This window comes from Delphinapterus leucas, chromosome 8, assembly GCF_059928025.1.
Source record: "Delphinapterus leucas isolate spDelLeu-1000000601 "Yukka" chromosome 8, BTC_Dleu_Yukka2, whole genome shotgun sequence".
Classification (NCBI taxonomy): Eukaryota; Metazoa; Chordata; class Mammalia; order Artiodactyla; family Monodontidae; genus Delphinapterus; species Delphinapterus leucas.
The window spans coordinates 13,875,397-13,898,255 of NC_143136.1; the positions used below are offsets into that span (position 1 = coordinate 13,875,397).

General features: G+C 39.6%; 1 protein-coding gene across 10 annotated transcripts in view; it reads left to right on the forward strand.

Annotated features, from left to right (window-relative positions):
• The window catches only part of DOCK10 (dedicator of cytokinesis 10), a 280,479-nt gene that overhangs the window by 249,556 nt on the left and 8,064 nt on the right, over positions 1 to 22,859 (forward strand). For all 10 annotated transcript variants that reach the window (XM_022567817.3, XM_022567818.3, XM_022567812.3 and 7 more), the window contains exons 43-52: positions 371 to 553; positions 971 to 1,081; positions 2,452 to 2,667; positions 6,567 to 6,624; positions 6,939 to 7,037; positions 10,048 to 10,154; positions 11,924 to 12,046; positions 12,183 to 12,296; positions 19,596 to 19,742; positions 21,594 to 21,804. In XM_022567817.3, coding sequence (XP_022423525.2) covers positions 371 to 553; positions 971 to 1,081; positions 2,452 to 2,667; positions 6,567 to 6,624; positions 6,939 to 7,037; positions 10,048 to 10,154; positions 11,924 to 12,046; positions 12,183 to 12,296; positions 19,596 to 19,742; positions 21,594 to 21,804 — 1,369 coding nt within the window. The remainder of the gene's footprint in view (positions 1 to 370; positions 554 to 970; positions 1,082 to 2,451; positions 2,668 to 6,566; positions 6,625 to 6,938; positions 7,038 to 10,047; positions 10,155 to 11,923; positions 12,047 to 12,182; positions 12,297 to 19,595; positions 19,743 to 21,593; positions 21,805 to 22,859) is intronic.

Below are 22,859 nucleotides of genomic sequence, written 5' to 3' on the forward strand. Positions count from 1 at the left end.
GTCCGTTCCTGCCAAGTCAAAGGTTCTGCATTAGATACAGGAGAGTCCACCTTTGAGGACCCTGGTGGTTTTACAGTGTTGGGTGAATAGAAACTTTTTCAGAGCTCTCATTCCATTGCTTTGGGTAGTCATCCGTTACTGATGCAAGGGATACTTACAATGTGGAGAATGATTATTTCTAGGAAAAAAAAAATACTAACATAGACTTCAGTAAATAAGATTATATCCTCTTCCACCTGCAAATGGGAGAAAAAGTCTAGGTTAAGAAAAAAAGAAAGAAAGATTTTATTCTAAGGGATTTTAAAATTTGAGAATGAACAGAGCAAAATGAAGGAATCTGCTCACTTCACCAGCACTTCTGTTTCCGCAGTTTCCTTCAGCGTTCTTCCAAGGGCCTGCCGACCTGTGTGGATCATTCTGCTATGAAGTCCTAAAATGCTGCAACCACAGGTCACGGTCAACTCAGACGGAAGCGTCAGCACTTCTATACTTTTTTATGAGGAAGAATTTTGAATTTAACAAGCAAAAGTCAATTGTCCGGTCCCACTTACAAGTAAGTACTGCCGATTTCCATTAATGTTGTTGTCAAAACCACTCATTTGTTTCAGCATTGATAAAAGCCTGCTGTTTCCAGGGCAACCAGTTCCCAACTCTTCCATCAGATTCCTCCTTAAAGATGCCCATCACACTGAGTTCCAACTCATAGAAAGAGTGCAGCTGGGCAGAAATCAGCAAAGCCCATAACTCCACCTGTACTTTTCCTTTCTTCTGCCAGGGAATAGAATCATAGAATACATAACTCAGGGACCATGATTGTTTCTAGGATGCCAAATCCCACCAGATTCTGAGCACATTCATTGGGCCTACAGGGAGAAATTAATGATACATTCATCCAACTCAATGGATTTCTTTACAACTAGTATTTCGGAGTTACTTGCTTTTGAGGTTCCGTTTTCCTTTTCTCTTTCAGCTTATCAAAGCCGTAAGCCAGTTAATAGCTGATGCTGGGATTGGAGGCTCTCGGTTTCAACATTCCCTTGCAATTACCAATAATTTTGCTAATGGAGACAAGCAAATGAAAGTAAGAAATGCTTTGTAGACTTTTTTAAAGAATTGGGAATAAACTAAACTGGATTCTTTTCGCGAGATACCAAAATCATAAAAAATACAAATTCTGTATTTTGTTTATTTACCCTTTGAGTACTTATACTGAGTCCGCTTGCTTGAATGGATAATCAGCTCTTACACTTTCAGCATATACTCAGTTAAGTGGCATTTCCAAGATATGGGGTTGAATGATACTTAACAAGAAAACTAATCACAAATATCAGATACCAAGAAATACAGTGTTGCTCTCATAATCCCATTCTTGGTCAAATTCATTTTATCTCTTTTAAAACTTTCTGGAGGGGCTTCCCTGGTGGCACAGTGGTTGGGAATCCGCCAGTGCAGGGGACACGGGTTTGAGCCCTGGTCCAGGAAGATCCCACATGCCGCAGAGCAGCTAAGCCCGTGCGCCACAACTACTGAGCATCCACTCTAGAGCCCATGAGCCACAACTACGGAAGCCCATGCATCTAGAGCCCATGCTCTGCAACAAGAGAAGCCACCACAATAAGAAGTCCGTGCACCGCAACGAAGAGCAGCCCCCGCTCACTGCAACCAGAGAAAGCCCGCACACAGCAACGAAGACCCAACACAGCCAAAAATAAATAAATAAAATAAATAATTAAAAAAAAAAAAAAACCTTTCTGGAGACTTGTCCTTCAGTTATAATATTGAAAAGTTCAGGGATAGAGCCTGGTGTCAGGCATGGCTGAACCCAGGGATTAAAATAATGTTTTCAGATCCCCTTCCCCTACTGCCTCTATTTTTACCTCTCTCTTTGTCTCTCAGTTCAGTTTTCTTCTTCCTTTACTTCGTTTACAGGTAGGCTCTCCCCATGAGCTTACTCTCTCAGAAATTCTGAGGACAGTGGTAGTATTCTATGGGTGGGAAAAGCACCTTGTTCTATAGTGCTAATTAAAGTCCCAGGACTGAGTCTCTTTGATCCAACCTTGTTTCATATGCCCATCCCTAAGCCAATCACTGTGACCTGGAGTATAAAAGAATATGATTGATTGGCCGGGCCCATATCATGTGTCACCCCTGGTGCCTGGGAATGAAGTAGACCCATTCAAATCATGTGAACTAGAGCCAGAGAGGATGCTAGAGGATGTCGGGATGCTATTACTAGAAGAACATAGGCTAGGAGACAAAATGGAATCGACTACAATTCATCTTCAAATGTGTACAGCCACAATCACAATACATAGAATTTGTCCATAAAGAATATACATATTTGTGAACAATATTTAGAATGCATTAGACTTTGATGCCAAGCCATAGCTAAAAACATAACTTGAAGTGAGTTCTAAACAGATAATGACCCAGGCTCTCTGTTTTCCAAAGAACAGCAATTTCCCAGCAGAGGTGAAAGATCTGACTAAACGTATAAGGACTGTTTTAATGGCCACGGCTCAGATGAAGGAGCATGAGAAGGATCCCGAGATGCTGGTGGATCTCCAGTACAGCCTGGCAAACTCCTACGCAAGTACCCCCGAGCTACGGAGGACCTGGCTGGAAAGCATGGCCAAAATTCATGCGAGAAACGGAGACTTATCCGAGGTGATTAGCAAAGACTCAGTCATTCTTCATTAGGTGTCCTCTTGATCAGGATGATTGGGTTATCATTTACAGCAGGAGTATAAAAAGTTATCATATTTCCCCACTAAAGTTGATATGACCTAATTATATGTTATGTGCATTACATCTGCATGTAGGATTCAAGGATGCCTAACTCCATGTAAATAATATCAAATAAAAGCCAGTGTCTTGGGGGCCAGCTGTAGTTGTAGGATGTGTAATGGAGACCAAATGCTAAAAGCCTGAGGCTAAGGAGGATGGTTATAAGGGTGTCTGGAAATTGAGTTATATAAGTTGGTGTTCTGTGTGTTAAAACTTCTTCCCTGGAATTGGAGTTGAATGGGGAAACTCACCATTGAGGTGAGTCAACTCAGGTTGGGGTAATCTGTCCTCCTGTGCAGCTAGCCTGAACTAGCGTTGGAAAGGTTAACACCCCTAAGAGCCATATGAGAAGAGGCCACTGTGTGATGGTTATAAATCAATAGGTAACTTTTTATCTTTTTTAACATCTTTATGGGAGTATAAACTACTTTATAATGGTGTGTTAGTTTCTGCTTTATAACAAAGCGAATCAGTTATACATATACATATATCCCCATATCTCTTCCCTCTTGCGTCTCCCTCCCTCCCACCCTCCCTATCCCACCCTCCCTATCCCACCCCTCTAGGTGGTCACAAAGCACAGAGCTGATCTCCCTGTGCTATGCAGCTGCTTCCCACTAGCTATCTATTTTACATTTGGTAGTGTAGATATGTCCATGCCACTCTCTCACTTTGTCCCATCTTATCCTTCCCCCTCCCTATATCCTCAAGTCCATTCTCTAGTAGGTCTGCATCTTTATTCCCATCTTGCCGCTAGGTTCTACATGACCATTTTTTTGTTTGTTTTTTAGATTCCATATATATGTGTTAGTATACGGTGTTTGTCTTTCTCTTTCTGACTTAATTCACTCTGTATGAGAGACTCTAGGTCTACCCACCCACAAATAGCTCAATTTCGTTTCTTTTTATGGCTGAGTAATATTCCATTGTATATATGTGCCACATCTTCTTTATCCATTCATCTGTTGATGGACACTTAGGTTGCTTCCATGTCCTGGCTACTGTAAATAGAGCTGCAATGAACATTGCGGTACACGACTCTTTTTGAATTACAGTTTTCTCAGGGTATATGCCCAATAGTGGGATTGCTGGGTCGTATGGTAGTTCTATTTTTAGTTTTTTAAGGAATCTCCATACTGTTCTCCATAGTGGCTGTATCAATTTACATTCCCACCAACAGTGCAAGAGGGTTCCCTTTCCTCCACACCCTCTCCAACATTTATTGTTTGTAGATTTTTTGATGGTAGCCATTCTGACCGATGTGAGATGATATCTCATTGTAATTTTGATTTGCATTTCTCTAATGATTAATGATGTTGAGCATCCTTTCATGTGTTTGTTGGCAATCTGTATATCTTCTTTGGAGAAATGTCTATTTAGGTCTTCTGCCCATTTTGGATTGGGTTGTTTGTTTTTTTGATATTGAGCTGCATGAGATGCTTGTAAATTTTGGAGATTAATCCTCTGTCAGTTGCTTCATTTGCAAATATTTTCTCCCATTCTGAGGCTTGTCTTTTTGTCTTGTTTATGGTTTCCTTTGCTGTGCAGAAGTTTTAAAGTTTCCTTGGTCCCATTTGTTTATTTTTGTTTTTATTTCCATTTCTCTAGTAAGTGGGTCAAAAAGGATCTTGCTGTGATGTATGTCATAGAGTGTTCTGCCTATGCTTTCCTCTAAGAGTTTGATAGTGTCTGGCCTTACATTTAGGTCTTTAATCCATTTTGAGTTTATTTTTGTGTATGGTGTTAGGGAGTGTTCTAATTTCATTCTTTTACATGAAGCTGTCCAGTTTTCCCAGCACCACTTATTGAAGAGGCTGTCTTTTCTCCATTGTATATTGTTGCCTCCTTTATCAAAGATAAGGTAACCATATGTGTGTGGATTTATCTCTGGGCTTTGTGTCCTGTTCCATTGATCTATATTTCTGTTTTTGTGCCTGTACCATATTTTCTTGATGACTATAGCTTTGTAGTATGGTCTGAAGTCTGGGAGCCTGATTCCTCCAGCTCCGTTTTTCGTTCTCAAGATTGCTTTGGCTATTCAGGGTCTTTTGTGTTTCCATACAAATTGTGAAAATTTTTGTTCTAGTTCTGTGAAAAATGCCAGTGGTAGTTTGATAGGAATTGCATTGAGTCTGTAGATTGCTTTGGGTTTGTATACTCATTTTCACAATGTTGATTCTTCCAATCCAAGAACATGGTATATCTCTCCATCTATTTATATCACCTTTAATTTCTTTCATCAGTGTCTTGTAATTTTCTGCATACAGGTCTTTTGTCTCCTTAGGTAGGTTTATTCCTAGATATTTTATTCTTTTGGTTGCAGTTGTTAATGGGAGTGTTTTCTTAATTTCACTTTCAGATTTTTCATCATTAGTGTATAGGAATGCAAGAGATTTCTGTGCATTAATTTTGTATCCTGCTACTTTACCAAATTCATTGATTAGCTCTAGTAGTTTTCTGGAAGCATCTTTAGGATTCTCTATGTATAGTATCATGTCATCTGCAAACAGTGAAAGCTTTACTTCTTCTTTTCCGATTTGGATTCCTTTTATTTCTTTTTCTTCTCTGATTGCTGTGGCTAAAACTTCCAAAACTATGTTGAGTAATAGTAGTAAGAGTGGGCAACCTTGTCTTGTTTCTGATCTTAGTGGAAATGGTTTCAGTTTTTCACCATTGAGAACGATGTTGGCTGTGGGTTTGTCATATATGGCCTTTATTATGTTGAGGTAAGTTCCCTCTATGCCTACTTTCTGGAGGGTTTTAATCATAAATGGGTGTTGAATTTTGTCGAAAGCTTTCTCTGCATCTATTGAGATGATCATATGGTTTTTCTCCATCAATTTGTTAATATGGTGTATCACAATAGGTAACTTTTTAATGTCTGTTTAAACACTGGGAGGATTTATGTGCAGCAATTCACAGCACCCAAGTGGCTTCCAGACACCAAGTGGGGAAGTTCTGCTTTACTGTATTCCCAGGATTGTGCCCTCTTTGGGAAGAGATGAATTTGCGTAGGAAAACTGAAGTCCTTCTAAATACATGTGAAGGACTCTGGGATGGAAGTAGATCTGACCAGAGGCCTCACTTGGTAGCAGTTTGGTGAGGACAAAAATGAGCAGCTCCAGTTCCCTTGGACCGCCCTGAAAATGGAGGAGTTTCTCCATAAAACTTCAAAAGGCAAAGTTGAAGTCATTTGAACTCTTCAACAGGTCAGGGTCTACTCTGTGTTCAGCAGTGTTCGAGGGCTTTGCAGGAGATTTTACAGAACAAAAAAACGTCGCTCAAATAATCTGGCTGAGGAAAGCACACGTGATACATTAGGTCACACTGTTTTATCAAGTGCCACCTTGTGCGGCTACTATTTTAAAGGCAATAGAAATTCTAAGGGGGACATTACTGGCAGTAGAAAAAAAGAAGATGGCTTATTTTTACTTCCAGTTTATATCCAGGTGCTATTTAGAGAGAGAGGGGAGACATAGATATTAAGGAAAGAAGATAATTCTATGGGATTCAGGCCAGCTCATTCACCCACCTGAGAACTACATCAAGAAAAACAAACCAAAAAAATTCCCAAATAGACATTTTATTCTTGATGGTGAACTTTTTGGAAATCTAATTGATTCTTATTTCTGGTTCTACCATGAAAAGGATTTCTCTGCATATTCTGACTTGGAATACTGACTCACCTTGGATTAATCCTAATAAGATAGATAGTAAAATCTACAGTATTAGATAAATGGTAAAATCTTCCTCTCAAACTGTTTTCCTTTTTCTTACAGGCTGCTATGTGTTACATTCATATAGCTGCCCTCATCGCGGAATACCTAAAAAGAAGGGGTAAGACAACCTTGTGAGGGGAGAAAGTGCAGAAATCAACATGTTGAAACCTAACTTAAAATTTATTTATTAATTTTAGGTTTTATCAATCTTGATGTTTTATTAAGCATTGTTAATTTTCACAGATATTTCTATTTATGCTGTACTTTTAAGTTTTAACTCTCTCTTCCATGCCATTATCATGTTTATTTTATGTACAACCAGGCTAACTCGTCCGCTTCTTAGTTCCAAATGAGAAAGCTTCATTGGTTAACATAAGCTTGAATTAACATAAACATGTGACAATGTCCTAACCTCATCTTGCACTGCCATAGGTTACTGGAAAATGGAAAAGATTTGCACACCATCCTTGCTCCCGGAGGATATCCACCCCCGTGATAGCAACCTATTACTAACAACTCCCAGTGGAGGAAGTGAGTGATCTAACTGGGCTCCTTTATTCCCAGGGAATGGTGCCGAGAAAGCCAAGTCACTGCTTCAGTTTTGTTCCAGCAAAACTCTAAAACGTATTCCTAGAAGCAAAAACTGTCTCAGATCTACATAACTTACTCCGTAAAAACCCAAAGTTTCAGAACCATTCAGAAATTCCATCCATCCAAACTTTTATGAAGTTTAGAGACCTAAAGAGTTCTCAGCAAACAGAACCGCATCTTATCCAATATTATGGCCATGTTTTACTACCAATTTGCATAGTAGTCTGTCTTCGGGATTTTATTCTGAAATGGATGAATTGTTTAAAATTGCAAGAGAAATCTATTCAGCTGTTGAAATATAATACAACTGTTTATTCAAAATAAGGGGTGCAGAAAGAGAGACATATAAATATAGTGTATATACAGGACTACACTTATAATCAACAGGCTCCATTTTCTTTTTGTAAAGCATACACTGATTCTCACAATTTATAACATACAATAATTTACAGTATGGTTTTCCTTCAATTAAAAATATTCCATCTTTAACATTTGATATTTTCTAACAATAACTAAAGAATTACTCTTTGCTTAAAAAAATTTGTCAATATAACCTTGCAAAAGTTTGTTCAAACCCAGAGCTTATGAACCGCGGTCTATTTCCCATCACTATCTTAACTTTCAAAATGCAGTGGAAAACTCACTGTATGAACAACAGAAACAGATCTTTAGACGTTAAGCTTAAAATACCTAAACAAAAGGGAAAAGGACTTCGTTTACAATATTTTGGAAACGTAATTGGTCCCTTATTCTTTTAAATATGTATTTATTTCCTAAAGAGTTTCAGTGGATTTTGCAAATAAGATATTTGAACCAAATGACCAGACTGAATTCTGAGACAGTGAGCTCACTCGTTAGAGGGCCCTGGAGAAGGGACCAGACCTGGCTTTATGACTCATGTCCACCATCAAAGTCAGGGATCTTCTGGCTCAGTTTCACGCTTCCTACTTAGCCTTATTTTTATAGGCAAGTCATGAAAACCATCATTGTTGTATTTAACATGCCCTTCCTCCCCATCTAATTTTTTTCATAATCAGATCCCATACAGTTTTATAAAAACTATTTTATATTCTAACTGAAACAAAATTGGAGAAACCAGATAAAGCTAGGTGTCAGTTTGAGAAGTTGTGGAAACGTATAGCCCAAAATGTCGTGTGAATCTTTAATATTCAAAAAAATCTAAATACGTTTAGACCAGTGGTGATATTGGAATGACATACGCATTGAGAAACATATATACAGTTGAGCCTTGGACAACGAGGCGGTTAGGGGCGGTGACCCTGCCAGTTGAAAAACCCACACGTAACTTTACAGTCGGCCCTCCATATCCACATCCACGGATTCGACCAAACACAGACTGTGCAGTGCTGCATGCATACTTATTGAAAAAAACCTGCGTGTGAGTGGACTCACGTAGTTCAAACCATGTTGTTTAAGGGTCAACTGTATTTGTTTTGTAAACTTTGAATTAAGGAAGGTGATTATTTATGATGCATTAGCAGGTATTTGTATTCATTGGCACATATCTGAAGCTCATTGGCCTCTATTCGAAGTCCTCAATGTATTTGTAGGTTACGATGTTTCTAAGTCAAAGAAGTAAACTGTTCCTTCACTACGATGCACACGATAAGAATGCAGTCGAACCTCCGTAGCCGGGGGTTCCAGATCTGCAGATTCAACCAGCCGCTCCATCAGTGAGAACCCACAGATATGGAGGACCAATTGTACTATGCCGTTTTATATAAAGAACTTGAGCATTTGTAGAATTTGATATCTGATATCTGTGGAGGTCCTGGAATCGATCCCTTGCGGTTACTGAGGGATGACTGTATAGGTGAATGGAGATGACCGCAGAAAACGCGGCTTCCTCAGCTGTACTAACGTTCATTATCATCCCACAGAAGTATGTCACGACTTCTCCCGCTGCAGTCAGTGCTCATATAGTTAATGTGTTGAATTACCACAGAAAAATATTAACAAGAAGTAGGAAAGTAGAATTTTTAATGCAAGGATTCAATTGCAATCTTTATTATCGTCATTTCTAGCATGTTTGGGGGTGATGAGTTAGTTACATAGCCAATGATCTGATTATTAAAAATGGAAATATCTATAAAAGTATTAATTATAACTTAAAAAAGCACTTGCCCCAGGGCAGCCACTGCACCAAGCTCTGTACTGGCCATATCTCCATTAGTTGCCAATAAGGAGTCTGAGTTAGGTGCTGTTATCACCTCATGTTTACAGGTGAGAAAACCTAAAGAAGTTAAGCAACCTGCCGCAGACTCCCTTGTTAGCTTGTGATGGGGCTGAAGTTCGAGGGCTGGTCTATCACTCCAGACTGTGCTCTTAACCTCTGATACTCCCCGACGTTCTGATCTGATCCCTTGTTTAGCACATTACCCATTATCAACTGTTTTCATATGTATCCGCAGAGCCAGATCTTTTTTAAGCTTGGTGGCCAAGAGGCTAAGAAAAGTTGAGAAGTTTTCTAGATAATGCAAAAGAGTGAAGGTTAGTAAGTATTGAGTATTGTCTTTACAATGCACTGATGATACCAGGTGTTTTCTCAAATACTAATACTCCGAATCCTTTCAACATCCTTTGAGATAAATATCAATGTCTGTGGTTTAACAAATGAGGGATGCAGACTCCAAGAGGTTAATTAAACCAGAACATTGGAGCTATATCAATCTGCAAGCCTGTGCTCTGTCCATAATCCCATGCCAGCTCGTTATAGAAAACAGGTCACCTGAAAATGATAAAAAAAAAAATTATAGAAAGGGGAAGATTGGTTGCCTAGAAGAGAGTATTTATCAACAGTCATAATCTAACCATCTCATTGAGTGTGTGAGCTTTATAACCACCACATGTCACATCATGAAGAAAGGCGCTATCTCATCCAAGCAGGGTTTGTCTCAAATAATGATACATTTTGCTTTGTTCTCTCGAGGCATGTTCTCTATGGGCTGGCCAGCTTTTCTGAGCATTACACCAAATATTAAAGAAGAAGGGGCAATGAAAGAAGATTCAGGAATGCAAGACACACCATACAATGAGGTTAGACCAAAATGATTGAGTGTACAGTAATTGAGTGAAAAGATGCATTGAATTGTAACATTAAGCTAAATAGGGGGGAGAAAATCTTATTCAGAAATCAAATAAAGTTATTCTATAACATGACTTAGGCAAAATAAAATGCGGGCTAAAATTAAACTAAGATTAATAGATATCAGATTCCATTGATAAAGCATAATTTTCAATGAAAATTTAAACTAAATTTTACTTCTCTAAGACAGAGCCAAATATATACAATCAGCTCTTCTACAAAATATAGAATCTGTAGTCCTTTGGTAAATGTGGTAAGGGACGCTGAAAATTTGTTGAGCTGGTCACAACTTTATTTCATGCATTAGAAAATGTATTAACAAATAGACTTGAGCAGAAAATCACACTAATTTCTGCAGAAAACCTTCTGGTATGCAAACCACGGTTATTTTTCAAAAGAAGCTCTCTACCTGGAATGACTTAGCAGTAATTCAGGTGAAGAAAATAGAGCTCCCCTCCTCAAGTAAATAAAATATTTCATAAGCTAATTTTTTATTCATAATATTACATAGACTTAAAAGAGGATACAGAAAAAAGTCTGGGGTAGATTTTAATGAAATTTTACATATGGCTGTACACTAATTTAATGTACATTGAAAATAAATAGTAAATGCAATTATGTATTTATATGAACTATTTCAAATAACGTTTAAAATCTTTTCTTAAAAGACACTGAAAACATTCCAGCAATATTATCCACTTGCTTTAGAGAGTATATAATTTGATTCTGTTGAACATTTATTAAACTACTAGTATATGGGAGGCATTGAGACAAAGATAAGTAAAGCAAATGTATTTGGGGAGACAAAGATAATAAGGCATAATCCCAGCTCTTAAAGAGTTTAGAATCTTGTGAAAGACAAACTTCCTTCAGGGTGGGTAGTAACCAGTCTAAGACCCAGTAACTATAAATCTAGGCATCATATATAGCTGCAATTAAAAGGGGAACAATTCTTTACATGAAAGTGATTGGAATGCAGATGAATGGGGCATAAATAAAAACTCTGCAGACTTTTGCACTGTCTTGACATTTGATGGGACTTGAAGTTGTCAAATAAGAAAATAAGGTTCTTATAGGAGCAGCAGCAACTTCAAAGGCAAAAGTGTGGGAATTGTATTCTAAGAATGGTGTGGTACAGTCTGGTGTAGCCAAAGTGTAAAGTCAATGCCAAGGTGCTGAAAGAGGGTGGCACTGAAAAGGAGGTTGGTGCCTGATTCTCGAGCTCCTTCAATGTCATGCTAGAGAGTTTGGACAGCAGTTCATAGCCACTGGAGTGCCTCCAAAGGTTTAGGGCAGTGGCAAGCTCATGGTCAGGTTTATGTTTTAGAAACAAAGATTACTGGGGAGTAACACATAGGACCAATAGGACCAACTGGCGAGGGAAAACATTAGCTTGAAGGCTACTCCAGGGATCTGGGAATGAAGAAACGGGGGTTTGATCTAAGCCAGTGACTGTAGGAATGGAAAAAAAAACCAGACAGATCTGAATACTTGTTATAGATTTAAATTAGCAAGTTTGAGGCACTAATAAGGAAAGAGAAGACTGCAAGAAGACACCACCATCCCTCCCAGGATGGATGTAACTGCCAATTGCAAAGATAGGGAATGCAGAAATCCCACTATGAAAAAAATTGACCCTTCAACAGTTTTGAAAACAAGTTTCAGGGATGAGCCAAAATCTTCACTGTGTAAAATCTCATTTCCGTTTGCGGAATTGCAGAATATCCTGGTGGAGCAGCTGTACCTGTGTGTGGAGTTCCTGTGGAAGTCTGAGAGATACGAGCTCATCGCTGATGTCAACAAACCCATCATTGCGGTTTTTGAGAAGCAGAGAGACTTCAAAGTAGGTGTTCTAAACCCAGGAGTTAGTTCCAATATCCTTCATTACATTGGAGAATTATTTACAATTTCCAAAAGTAGAAACTCCCTATTTTTGATGTCAGCATCCTCTTCACGAAACCCTTCACTTCTGGTTTCAGAAATTATCAGATCTCTACTATGACATTCATCGGTCGTATCTGAAAGTTGCAGAGGTGGTGAATTCAGAGAAGCGGCTCTTCGGTCGCTACTATCGTGTGGCATTTTATGGGCAGGTAAGTTTCCTACAAGCAGCATGGCCTCTAAGTTCTGTTAAGTGGTTGATTGATGTTCTTCATTCTTTACAAGACATCTAACTACATATGCCAACAGATTGAGGGGGTGGAGGTGGAGGTGGGGATGTGTCTAGGTATATTTGAGTGTTTCTCTGAGTGTGAGGGTCTATATGTTTGGCCAAAGGAACATACTAAATTAAGAAAAAAATGAGCGGAGACCTCCACGGGTCTTAATACAGATTGAGGTAAAACAGTGATTTCGAACTTCTTGGAGAAAGAGGGCACTTCTTCAACACCCTCCTCCTCCAGTTCCCCCCAAAATGTCTAATTAGAGGTTTGCATCATATTTGAAAATGAGATTTAAATGAATATATTTTGGGCAATGAAATCCATAATATTCCAGGAAATAAAGAATTCCTAGGGGCTCTACCATATCAAAGGCATGAACTTTTGACTTTAGAATCATGCATTTTCTTTTCTCCTACTTTCAAACCATCACTGCTTCTAAGCAGAGCATAATCTGGTTGTTTTGTTTCTTATATTACAGGTCAATATAATTTCAAAGTGATCTTTCTCAGCTTACTGCATAAACAATGAACAAGACTGAAAATATTAGCAAGCCATAGCATTGTCTTAAAAGCAAAGCGAACTTAGATATTAATTCGGAATGTCTCTGAGTAGTGCTTTAAGTGGGATAAACCCAGTCACCATCCAGGCAGGCTTATAACACTAGTATATTTCAGCAGCCATATTTCAGACTATTATTTTCACAGAGAATCATTCCATTCTTTTATTTTCACAGTGGTAATGACTCTCAGCCCTCTCATTTCCTTTTTTTTCTCCCCTCACGTAAGGCACAGTTTCACATGGCTTCTTGTTCTCCTCAGAATCTTTTAAGGCTGCAAACAAACGTGTCAAATCCAGCATGGTCATTCTAGATCACTTCCCACTGAAGTCTTTTGGAAAATATATATTGAAGTCTTTTAGAAAATATATATTGTCCTCTAATCACCAAAGACAGCTTAAAAACTAATGTCTGAATTAATAAAGACAGCTGCTCTCTCCCTGGAAAGGAAAATGTCACTGGGCAGCCACTTACCATAAACAAATGAATCCAACCCAGATTTCCCCCACTGCACAGGAGCATCAGGACTGTGGAGACAGTCTACAAAACGAAGCTAAATTTACTCATTTGGGGGTTCCCTGGAAAAGAATCTGACCTATCTGAAGTGATAGTGTATATTAGGGAGATAGAAATGTGAGAATCTGCAGGAGAGGAGGAGAGAGAAAAGGAAATGGTATCTTGCAAGTCAGCGATAAACAGAAAATAAATAACTCGACGTCAGTGAAACATTAGCAAGAATAATGGCAGAACACCTCATCAGGAAGGGAATGTGGGAGCTGAGGGATTGTAAGGGAAAGGCAAGGGTTTCCTGGGAATGGCCACGAGCTAACTGAGCAGCATGGATGTAGCTCACAGGACGTACGTTCAGCAAACCTAGATTTGAGTTTACAACGCTTCAGGTGATCTTTCTAATGAAAAAGTGATGAATTGCCATTAAGAGTCTGGTCATGAAAAGCAGATTGCCTACCTGATGGTTTCTCCAACCAACATCTAAGATACTGGTTGCTAAACAGGTGGAAACGAAACGATCATGCTCCTTTCCAATGAGATTTTAATGCAGACGTTTACTCTTTTCTTCTTTTGGTCTTGATTGTTCCAGGCTGTGGTAAGTTCTCTCTCTCTCCACTTGCATGCTCTAATAAGCCTCACACTTCCCTCCCTATGGTTTTACTGAACCTTAACTTTTTTGTGCAAATGAACGTTTGAGATAGGTGAGATAATCCTGTTTCCATTCATTTTGGAGTCATCCTGCATTTCTGGGACTAAATTGTGTTTATTCCATTTATCTGAATTACAAAAATGTATCCTTTATTTTTCATATATAATATCTTTCTGCACAAAGGTCGGTGTAGTCTGAAAACCTACACACACACACACACACACACACACACACACACACACACAGATAAATATGGGCACCACATATTTGAAATATATGGATAGCAGGCTCAGTATTGGAATTTGCCTGCTCAGTTCAGGCCACCAGAGTTGCAGTTGATTAAGAAGAGCATGGTGGGCAAAATCTCAAAAGTCATAATGGTGGCCATGGGTGGGCACCTTCCCAGGGTCCTGAAAGGACCCTGCCCTTTTCCAAATGAGTATCGTGGAGAAACAGGGCTCTCTCTGTTTGGTGGTGAGCTCTGAGCATTCTCGAAAATGATGGTATTAATTCCCAACATAAATGATGAACAGTGAATTAAACCTTTACCCTGTGAATCAGGTTAAGTCTCCTGAGATGCAAAAAGAAGCCGTGTAAGAATTTTAGAGGATGAGCTGAGGGGCAATAACATGCCAAGACCTAGAGCTCTGTGACACAGAATTTTCTCTGTGTTATTTTGAACCATATGAAATTGCCCATAATCAACCTTTTTTGTTACTTACAAAGATGGCAACTTCATGTGGTTCAATGTAATTATTGCTGAGTAAGCTGGAAAAGCAAATTCCTTCAATATCCACACATTGTCCACAGTCAGCTCTGCTTCTCTGACCAATACATACTTTTTTGTAATTCTTTAAAATCCCTTTCCCCCATCCATACTATATCAGTATTTTCTACCTTCATTTGTAAATTTGGGGTCACGTGTCCTTAACTCACCTACTAAAAGAATACTTGGAAACCCCTCTATTAAATAGAATGGGGGAGGTGGTGGGCAATGGGGAAGGATGGGGGAGAGCTACTTTCAAATGTCCTAACTTTGTTCTTTTTGCAGATTCCTCAATAAAGTGTGCTGACTGTGCACCTGACTTTTTGTTTTTAATGCTGCCAGTATTCTCAATTGTCTTTTATTTAAAAGTCCAACCTGACCTTAAAAGGCAAAGTGCCTTGTTAAATCTGCAGACCTGAGGACCTGCCTAAGCATGGTACTCTGTAAACTCAAACCCCAGCTGCCTTTGAACAAGGAGAACTAATGGAGGTCATTCTGATAAACAGTCATTTAGAGCCTGTCATCATTGTTCAAATGATATTCAACTACCTGTCCCAAGACACCAAACGGAGAGGGTGAACTGCTGTATTCAATGGGAGCAGACGGCGCACATCACTTTATATTTGATGATAAAGAAATAGCAGATAGATTTGCACATCCCCCCAAATGTGTGCAGAATGAAGGTTTCTGAGAAAATCTTGACTATTTCATTAGCATAATCTCCATGGTCAGAAATGATTTTTTTATGATGGTACCTTATGTCCTTGTAAAATTCACCTATTAATCCAAATTGATGTCTCACCATCATATTCCGAAGATTGTGGGAATATAACATGCAGTCGGCTCTTTGCCTCCACAAAGGCCTTTGTGTAAATATTTTAGCGTCCCCCGTGGGCTAGTACTTTCACTTTATAGTACTGGCTAGAGTAGTTAATATTATGTCTGCAATGAGCCAGACCCTGGAAAACAAGTTGAAAACTGTTCTTTTGTGGCGAGAACTTTAATAAAAACGCAAGTCTTGCATAGCATGGATTTTCTAATGCAACACCTGGCATCATTGACTATGGAAATTTTACACAGAGCAGCCTATATAAAACACCCCTTCAAGTGTCCCTGAAGTATTCATTTCCAGAGTAATGAACCGCCAGTAGTGATCAAACATCAACTGTAATCAATGAAATCCTTAGGCTCTGGTATTTAGCATGAAAGCAAGCAAGTGAATGCTCAATGAGTAACTTAAAACATCAGATGGCCCTGGAATGAATTGAGTGAAAAGCCTGGGGGAATTTTATTCTGTTCATCAAAGGATGTAAATTCCATGATTCTCAATCATGCTTACATGGGTATAGATGCACCTCAGACTCTTGATAGAAAAGGGATTGGGGGTAGGAGGAAAGGTGCCTGTGTATTGTGTACAGCCATCATCTCCATGTTGGGGTGTGATACACCCTCCTGGCTCCCCTCCTATATGAAAGTCACTGATTATATATATTTATATATATATATATATATATATATATATATATATACACAAACACTACTAATTGGGTTCATATTTGGGTTCATGTTTGTATGAAACCATTTCTCTGCATCTGTGAAGTTTTTCTTTTCCTAACATTTAGCTTATTGTGATTTTCTGACCCATCTTTTATACACTAGATTCCTCTTTGGAGGCATTCCTTTGTGAACCTTGCATCGGTGGAATATAATAGCAGGGGCACTTATATTTGACATCCCAATAATTATCCAGAGCTATTTCAAGATTCTGAAGTACCTGCAAAAACATCTAAGAAGGAGTCAATAATTTTCGTTTTCGGTTTATTGAAGTACATTTTTATCGTCATCTGTTGCTTAAACGTTTCATAATCCACGCATGTTACCTGCTGACTCAAAGTCCTTGTTTAACTAGGATACATGCTGTTTCGTAACCATGTTAGATCAGGCCGTTTGTTGCCTGGTAAAATGACATTTAAAAAAATCGGACTATGGAAAATGCGGAAGTCATATTTCCTGTTGCCTTGAAATGCAGTCTTCTCATCACCTTGGGGCAAAAGCAGAAGAGAAACTGCCCCTAGGTTTTCATCACCTTGTGTCCCTATTTACAACTCAATTATTTCACGGACAGAGCATTAAACTTCCTTAAGATAGTGTCGTGTGCCTCACTGGGCTTTGCTTTGATTTCCCTGGGTAAAAGATAAGCTCGCATCCCAGCCATTTTCAGAGACTCCATTTCTCTGGCTCCAAAAGCTCTTACACAGTCCCTGTAAGGGATTAAGTGCTACATTCTGCTACACCCGCTCCTTTCTATTCATTTTATAAAATAGTCTCAATAGGTTTATAGCTCCATGTTCTGTAAATAAATTGATTAATTCTAATCACGATTCTTTCTGATCCATCACTTCCCAAAATATCAAAGTAATCATCAATAGTCCTTTTACAATAAGGAAGGGTGTAGTGCCCAAGTAAGAGAACCCAAAGGTATGTATTTTTAAGCACTCAAAACTCAGTTTAGCTGTTTCCCTGCATGTTAGCCAGAACTCAGGTTGCTTTGCTGACAGTTTTTTCCTTTATCATTGTCATCACTACCATTCTCCTCATTATAGCTAACACTCACCAATGGCCTTCTGTGTCCCGGACACTGTCCTTAGGGCCTCCTAAGTCTAAGTCTACTATTTCCCATCCTCCAGGCCAAGGAGTAAGGATGAAAGGAGTCACAGGTCATGACCAAGGCCACAAGGGTCATAGTAACGACAGTAAAATACTGCTCTCGCCACTCCTTTTCTGCTAGCTCTGGATTCAGAAATTTGTTAGGGGAAAATTTTCACAGTGAAAGTACCTTTGTGCTAGTTTTCACACCACGATGAGAAAATCTTTTCCTGGAACTTGGAGACATTTTTCCCGTTGAAATGGAAGTTGTAAATGTTGCTTCAGCTATTGCCCTGTGGGGATTCTGGTTGATGGCCTCAGAAGTCTTAGTTCTCTTTTGTGTCAATCTGTCAATTTGAGCCACTAACCTCTGACCTTGAATCAGACAAAACTCCATAAAGACAGCAACAGAAAAAACCTAGCAGGCTGGAAGTCATGTGGGGATAGGGCCAGACCTCACTACCCCTACGAAGTCTAGAAGAATGATAAGGAGAGACTTTTCATGCTTTTAGCATCACACATCACTGTTTTAGCAGTCTGGAGTCAAGGTACTCATAATCAACTGTGTTGGTCTTGAACATTTCTCAAAGAAATTTGTTCAATAAAAACATCTGTATTAAAAGCAATGGAATCTTTTCCAGTTATATTTGGTACAAATATATCCTTTTAAGATGTAGCCCTCTGAGAGCTATCTTATTCATCTGTTTATTCATTCAACTAATGTACAGTGATGTCTCTCTAGAGACCAGGCACTATGTTAAATACTGGACATGCAGTGCTGAACAAGACACTTTCCTGCCTTAAAAAAGCCCAAAGTCAATTAGGGAAACACAAGGAAACAAGCAATTACCTGCTGAACAAGAACTGTGCTGGTGAATGTGCCTTATTCCTTGCCTTCAGTTATAGTCCAATTATGATACAAAGTATACTGTTCATGACGGGCAGACTTACATGGACGAAAGTGCTTTACAAGTATAAAGAACCATACAGATGTGAGCTGTAATCATTATTCTTAGATTGCCTCACATTAGCCATGAAAAAAAAAACAGCATTGGAACATTTTACCCATGTTTTTTTACACATAATGAGTAGTTTTTAAATAGCCAAAAATGATTTTAAAAAATATATAGGTAAGATTTTTTTATGACCTTCAGTATCTTTACTCAGCTCTCAGAAGTCATTTCCTTAAGGTAAACTCTGCAGTCAGAAGATACCAGAGACACTTGGGTTCTTAAACTGCAGACTTACTCCAATATTCTGAGGTCACATTTATTCCAAAGGAAAAATGCCTCTGTGTCTCTTCAGTGAGAAGGAATTATAAAGATTGCCTCAATTATCCGCAATGGAATCTTCCCTTCCCCCTGTTTCAAACCAGGTAAATAAATTAACAAGAGGTTAAAACCTACTTGCTCCTATGACATAAAAATGATAACATGGTTACTTTACTACTTTCACTCATAAGGTCTAGCTTTTCAAGAACGTAAGGGATCTATTAGTAAAGTAAATTGAAGGACAAAATTGCACATAGCCAAGTTGCATCAGACCCCTGATGAAATATTAAAAATAACAGTACTTGCGAGCATAGCACATGTAATTTCTGTTATGGCTTTTCATCTAAGATGATGTGGGAGGCATATCAACCCATTTAGATACCTTTATCTGCCCTATAGCATTAATATTTCCTATCCTGGTTTCCAAGACTTTCTTAAAAATGATACTGCTCTTTGAAAAATACCGTTGAAAAATACCAAAAAGTACTCCAGACTTTGTGTTCTACACCAGGCTACCACATGAGGGCATTCTTCCCCTAAAATATATGCAAGCAGGTATTACCAATGATTTCTTCTAATAGAGAAAAATACGTGTAATTTGCTTCATGAGGCTCTTTGGCCTGACTAGGCAGTATTTACACTAATGACTGATTGTAACATGATCCTTCACTCGATTTTTCTCTGAACTTGAATTTTATAGGGTGCTAATCTATGGCTTGGATGACAACCAAAATACTGGCTATAATATTTAAGTAAATGTTTTTTGTTTTGCTCCTTATTTGCAGTTGGAGTTCTCTAATAAACTTGGCGGTTCACTGTATGTCTTTCATAGGGATTTTTTGAAGAAGAAGAAGGTAAAGAGTATATTTATAAAGAGCCTAAGCTGACAGGTCTCTCCGAGATTTCCCAAAGACTGCTCAAGCTCTATGCAGATAAATTCGGAGCGGACAATGTGAAGATAATCCAGGACTCCAATAAGGTAGGGGAACATCAAGATTCATGCAACTGCAAAGAGCTAACTACATTTTTTTTCTCTCTCTTAACTACATTCATTAATGTTTTAAATTTCTGCCTGACTATGCAAAGTAAACTACCTAAACTATTTTGAGCATTTCGGTTGTTTACTGGTCGATGGATTGGTGATTGGGGAGGGGAGTGTCAAAAACCTTGTACATGTTTATTTGAATAACTTTTAGGTAATTTTAGAAACAACTTACTAAACCCTAAATCACTCCCATAGGTTGTTCGCATTTGAGTAGCAACCAAAGGGTTAAAGTAATTGGGCCTAATGGTGGACTGGGAGGAAAGAGCAAAAAAGTATTTTTTAGTCGTGAAGGTCTTCCTGGAGGAGCTTTCCTCCAAGTCACACAGGGAAAGCATGGGGCTGGGGGCTCCCTGAACAGCTCATTCTTGGTTGGGCGATGCTTCACAGAGAGCGTGATGTTTGAGCTGGGGATTGTAGGGTGAGAAGGTGTTTTCTGGAAGCGTTCTAAAAGCCAGCACATGCAGTGACAGGAGGAATTCAAGGGAGAGGTGTGTTTAGAGAACGGCAGGTCTTTGAAACATAGATTGTATAGAAGAGTGTGGCGGAGGTGGAACTAGAAAAGCTGGTTTGCACCCAACTGTATTGACCTCTATTAGGCCCAAAAAAGGTCTTTTTTTTCCTTTCCCTCTTTTGCAATGCTAGTATTTGGAGGGGTCTGGGCATGAGATTAGATTTGCTGGATCTGGACAGAAATTGTTAAAATGTGTTCATCATTCTTAGCTTGAAAGGTACAAACCTCTTCCCCATAAAGAGGGACAGAGCTAGAACCGTGGTCATGGTCGCCCTCCTACATGGAAAGTAGAAACAATTCCTAGCAGTGAGAGAAGTGCCAATTTTGGTGTCAGAGCAGCTGTTGTCTTCATTCCACCATGCTACCACTTACCAGCTGGCAATCCATCTTGGAGAAGTTGGGTGGTCACTCGGAGTCTCCATTTTTTAATCTGTGAAATGGTTACAGTTACACCCATCTTACAGTGCCATTATTTGCAGCATTACAAATAAATTCACGAGCCTCCTCCAATCTCTGGAATTGGATAAACAGTGGATGGGTGAACGGATGGAGAAAGTTGGAAGAAGCCTGAAAATTCTTCAAGGAATCATTAGCAAAGAGGCTGAGGCTCATCTCTTCCTCCTTGAAGGAAAGCAAGAGCCATTGCCTGGCTTTGGGGGGGGACCCCAAGCCTGTCTTCCTTGCTATTTGTCAAGCCTATTCACCAAAGCAGAGTTAGTTTTAAAAATTATATAGAATGACTTATTGCAGATTAGAGAAGGAATTCGAGAAATCGAAAATAAAAATATTTGCAGTCGTGCGATAGGTCATCAGTTAATCTGCTCAACAGACCAGGAACCTCCTTTCACATTACAAGCCCACAGCCGATGGTCCCAGTCTAGGTACACGACTGAATCGTAGAGGAACAGAGAGATGTATTTCTACTCTCAACAAGCTTGATTCAACACAAAGGTGAAGATATTCAGTACAGAAGAGAAAGAAAATAAAAGGTTAAATAGTACGTCATAGCCAAGTACTTATGTTTCAAAGAGCCCCAGCTACTTGGCAAGCTGGCTCCCTGCTGCCTCTGCCGCCATCTGGCTGCTTGACCACAGTCCAGCCAGCTACTCTCTGGGCTTTCCGTTCACCCAGCTCTCACATGATGTGATGGGCCTTTCTTCTCTGAGAGGAGCAGCTCAGGATGCCCAGCTGGGGGGATACAGGGTTCCCCACCTTTCTTTCAGGAGCACTTCACGGCTCACCGCTCTTTCTCTGCCCATAATGTGTTGAAACAGGTAAACCCCAAGGATTTGGACCCCAAATACGCCTACATCCAGGTGACCTATGTCACGCCGTTCTTTGAGGAAAAGGAAATAGAGGACCGGAAGACAGACTTCGAAATGCACCACAACATCAACCGCTTTGTCTTTGAGACGCCCTTCACGCCGTCAGGCAAGAAGCACGGTGGCGTGGAAGAACAGTGCAAGCGGAGGACGGTCCTGACAAGTAGGTGCTGGCCCCCGAGCACGTGCTCCCACGCAGGGCCCTCGCTTAGGCCGGATTCGCGGAAATCAAGACACTTCGATCTTGCAGACAAGTACCCAAAGTGTGCTGACTTGGAAATGTTTGCCAGGAACATTTCTTTATTTTCTTTCAAGACAGAGACCCTTGACAAGTCAACCAAAACAGAAACTATCACAGGGTCACTTTACCCACCTCTTCCCTTTAGACCGTACAGTGGTGAAGGTCCTGGTGTCTTGGGAAAGGCACTCTGAGCTTTCCTCTCCTCTCTCCCTGAAACTAGCCCCCAGTTACTGCAGAGTTAGCCACTCTAGGAATTGTGTGCTTTGGGGCAAGATTCCCAACCACTGTGGAATTCAGGTTCCTCATCTGTGAAATGAATGCAGAGGGTTTTCCTCCAACATCCCTTCCAGTACTATCTAGATCTATCCTATGAGTGGTCTTCCCTTCATTCCACAAACATTGGATAAGTGCCTGTAGGTGTCGGGCATTGTTCTGACAATTCAAATAAATAAAACACAATTCTTGCCTTCAAGGCGCTCACCATCTGGGAGGAGAAAGAGCTAAGTAAAGCAAGAATTTCAGGTGAGCGCAGCATGAGAAATGAAATGGGAACCCAGCAGAGGGGGACTTAGGGCAGGCTGAGAGGAAAAATGAGCGTGGGCATCTGAATGGAGACCCAAGCCACCTTCAAAGGTGAGCAGCCCTAGATTCTACAGTAGATACGTGGGTAGCAGCCACAGCCAAACTATGGGAAAACATTCCCCTTCAGTAAACTTTTCCAGAACTTGCGTAATTAAAAAAACTGGAACAAAGCTATTATAGTATATGCTATTCAGTATCTATTGAAGCATTCTTGATTATGATTTAGTGTAGTTTTTATTTGAATTACAAGTTGTGGTGGAAGCTATCATCTTTTCAGTGTTTAGAGACTCTATAGGTCTAGTCCAGCCTCGGCAATGAGGACATGTTGGCTAGTGAAGCGTGGGAGAACGTGCCAGGGGAAAGTAGCTGGGCTCCTAAGAGGTATATGAGAGCAT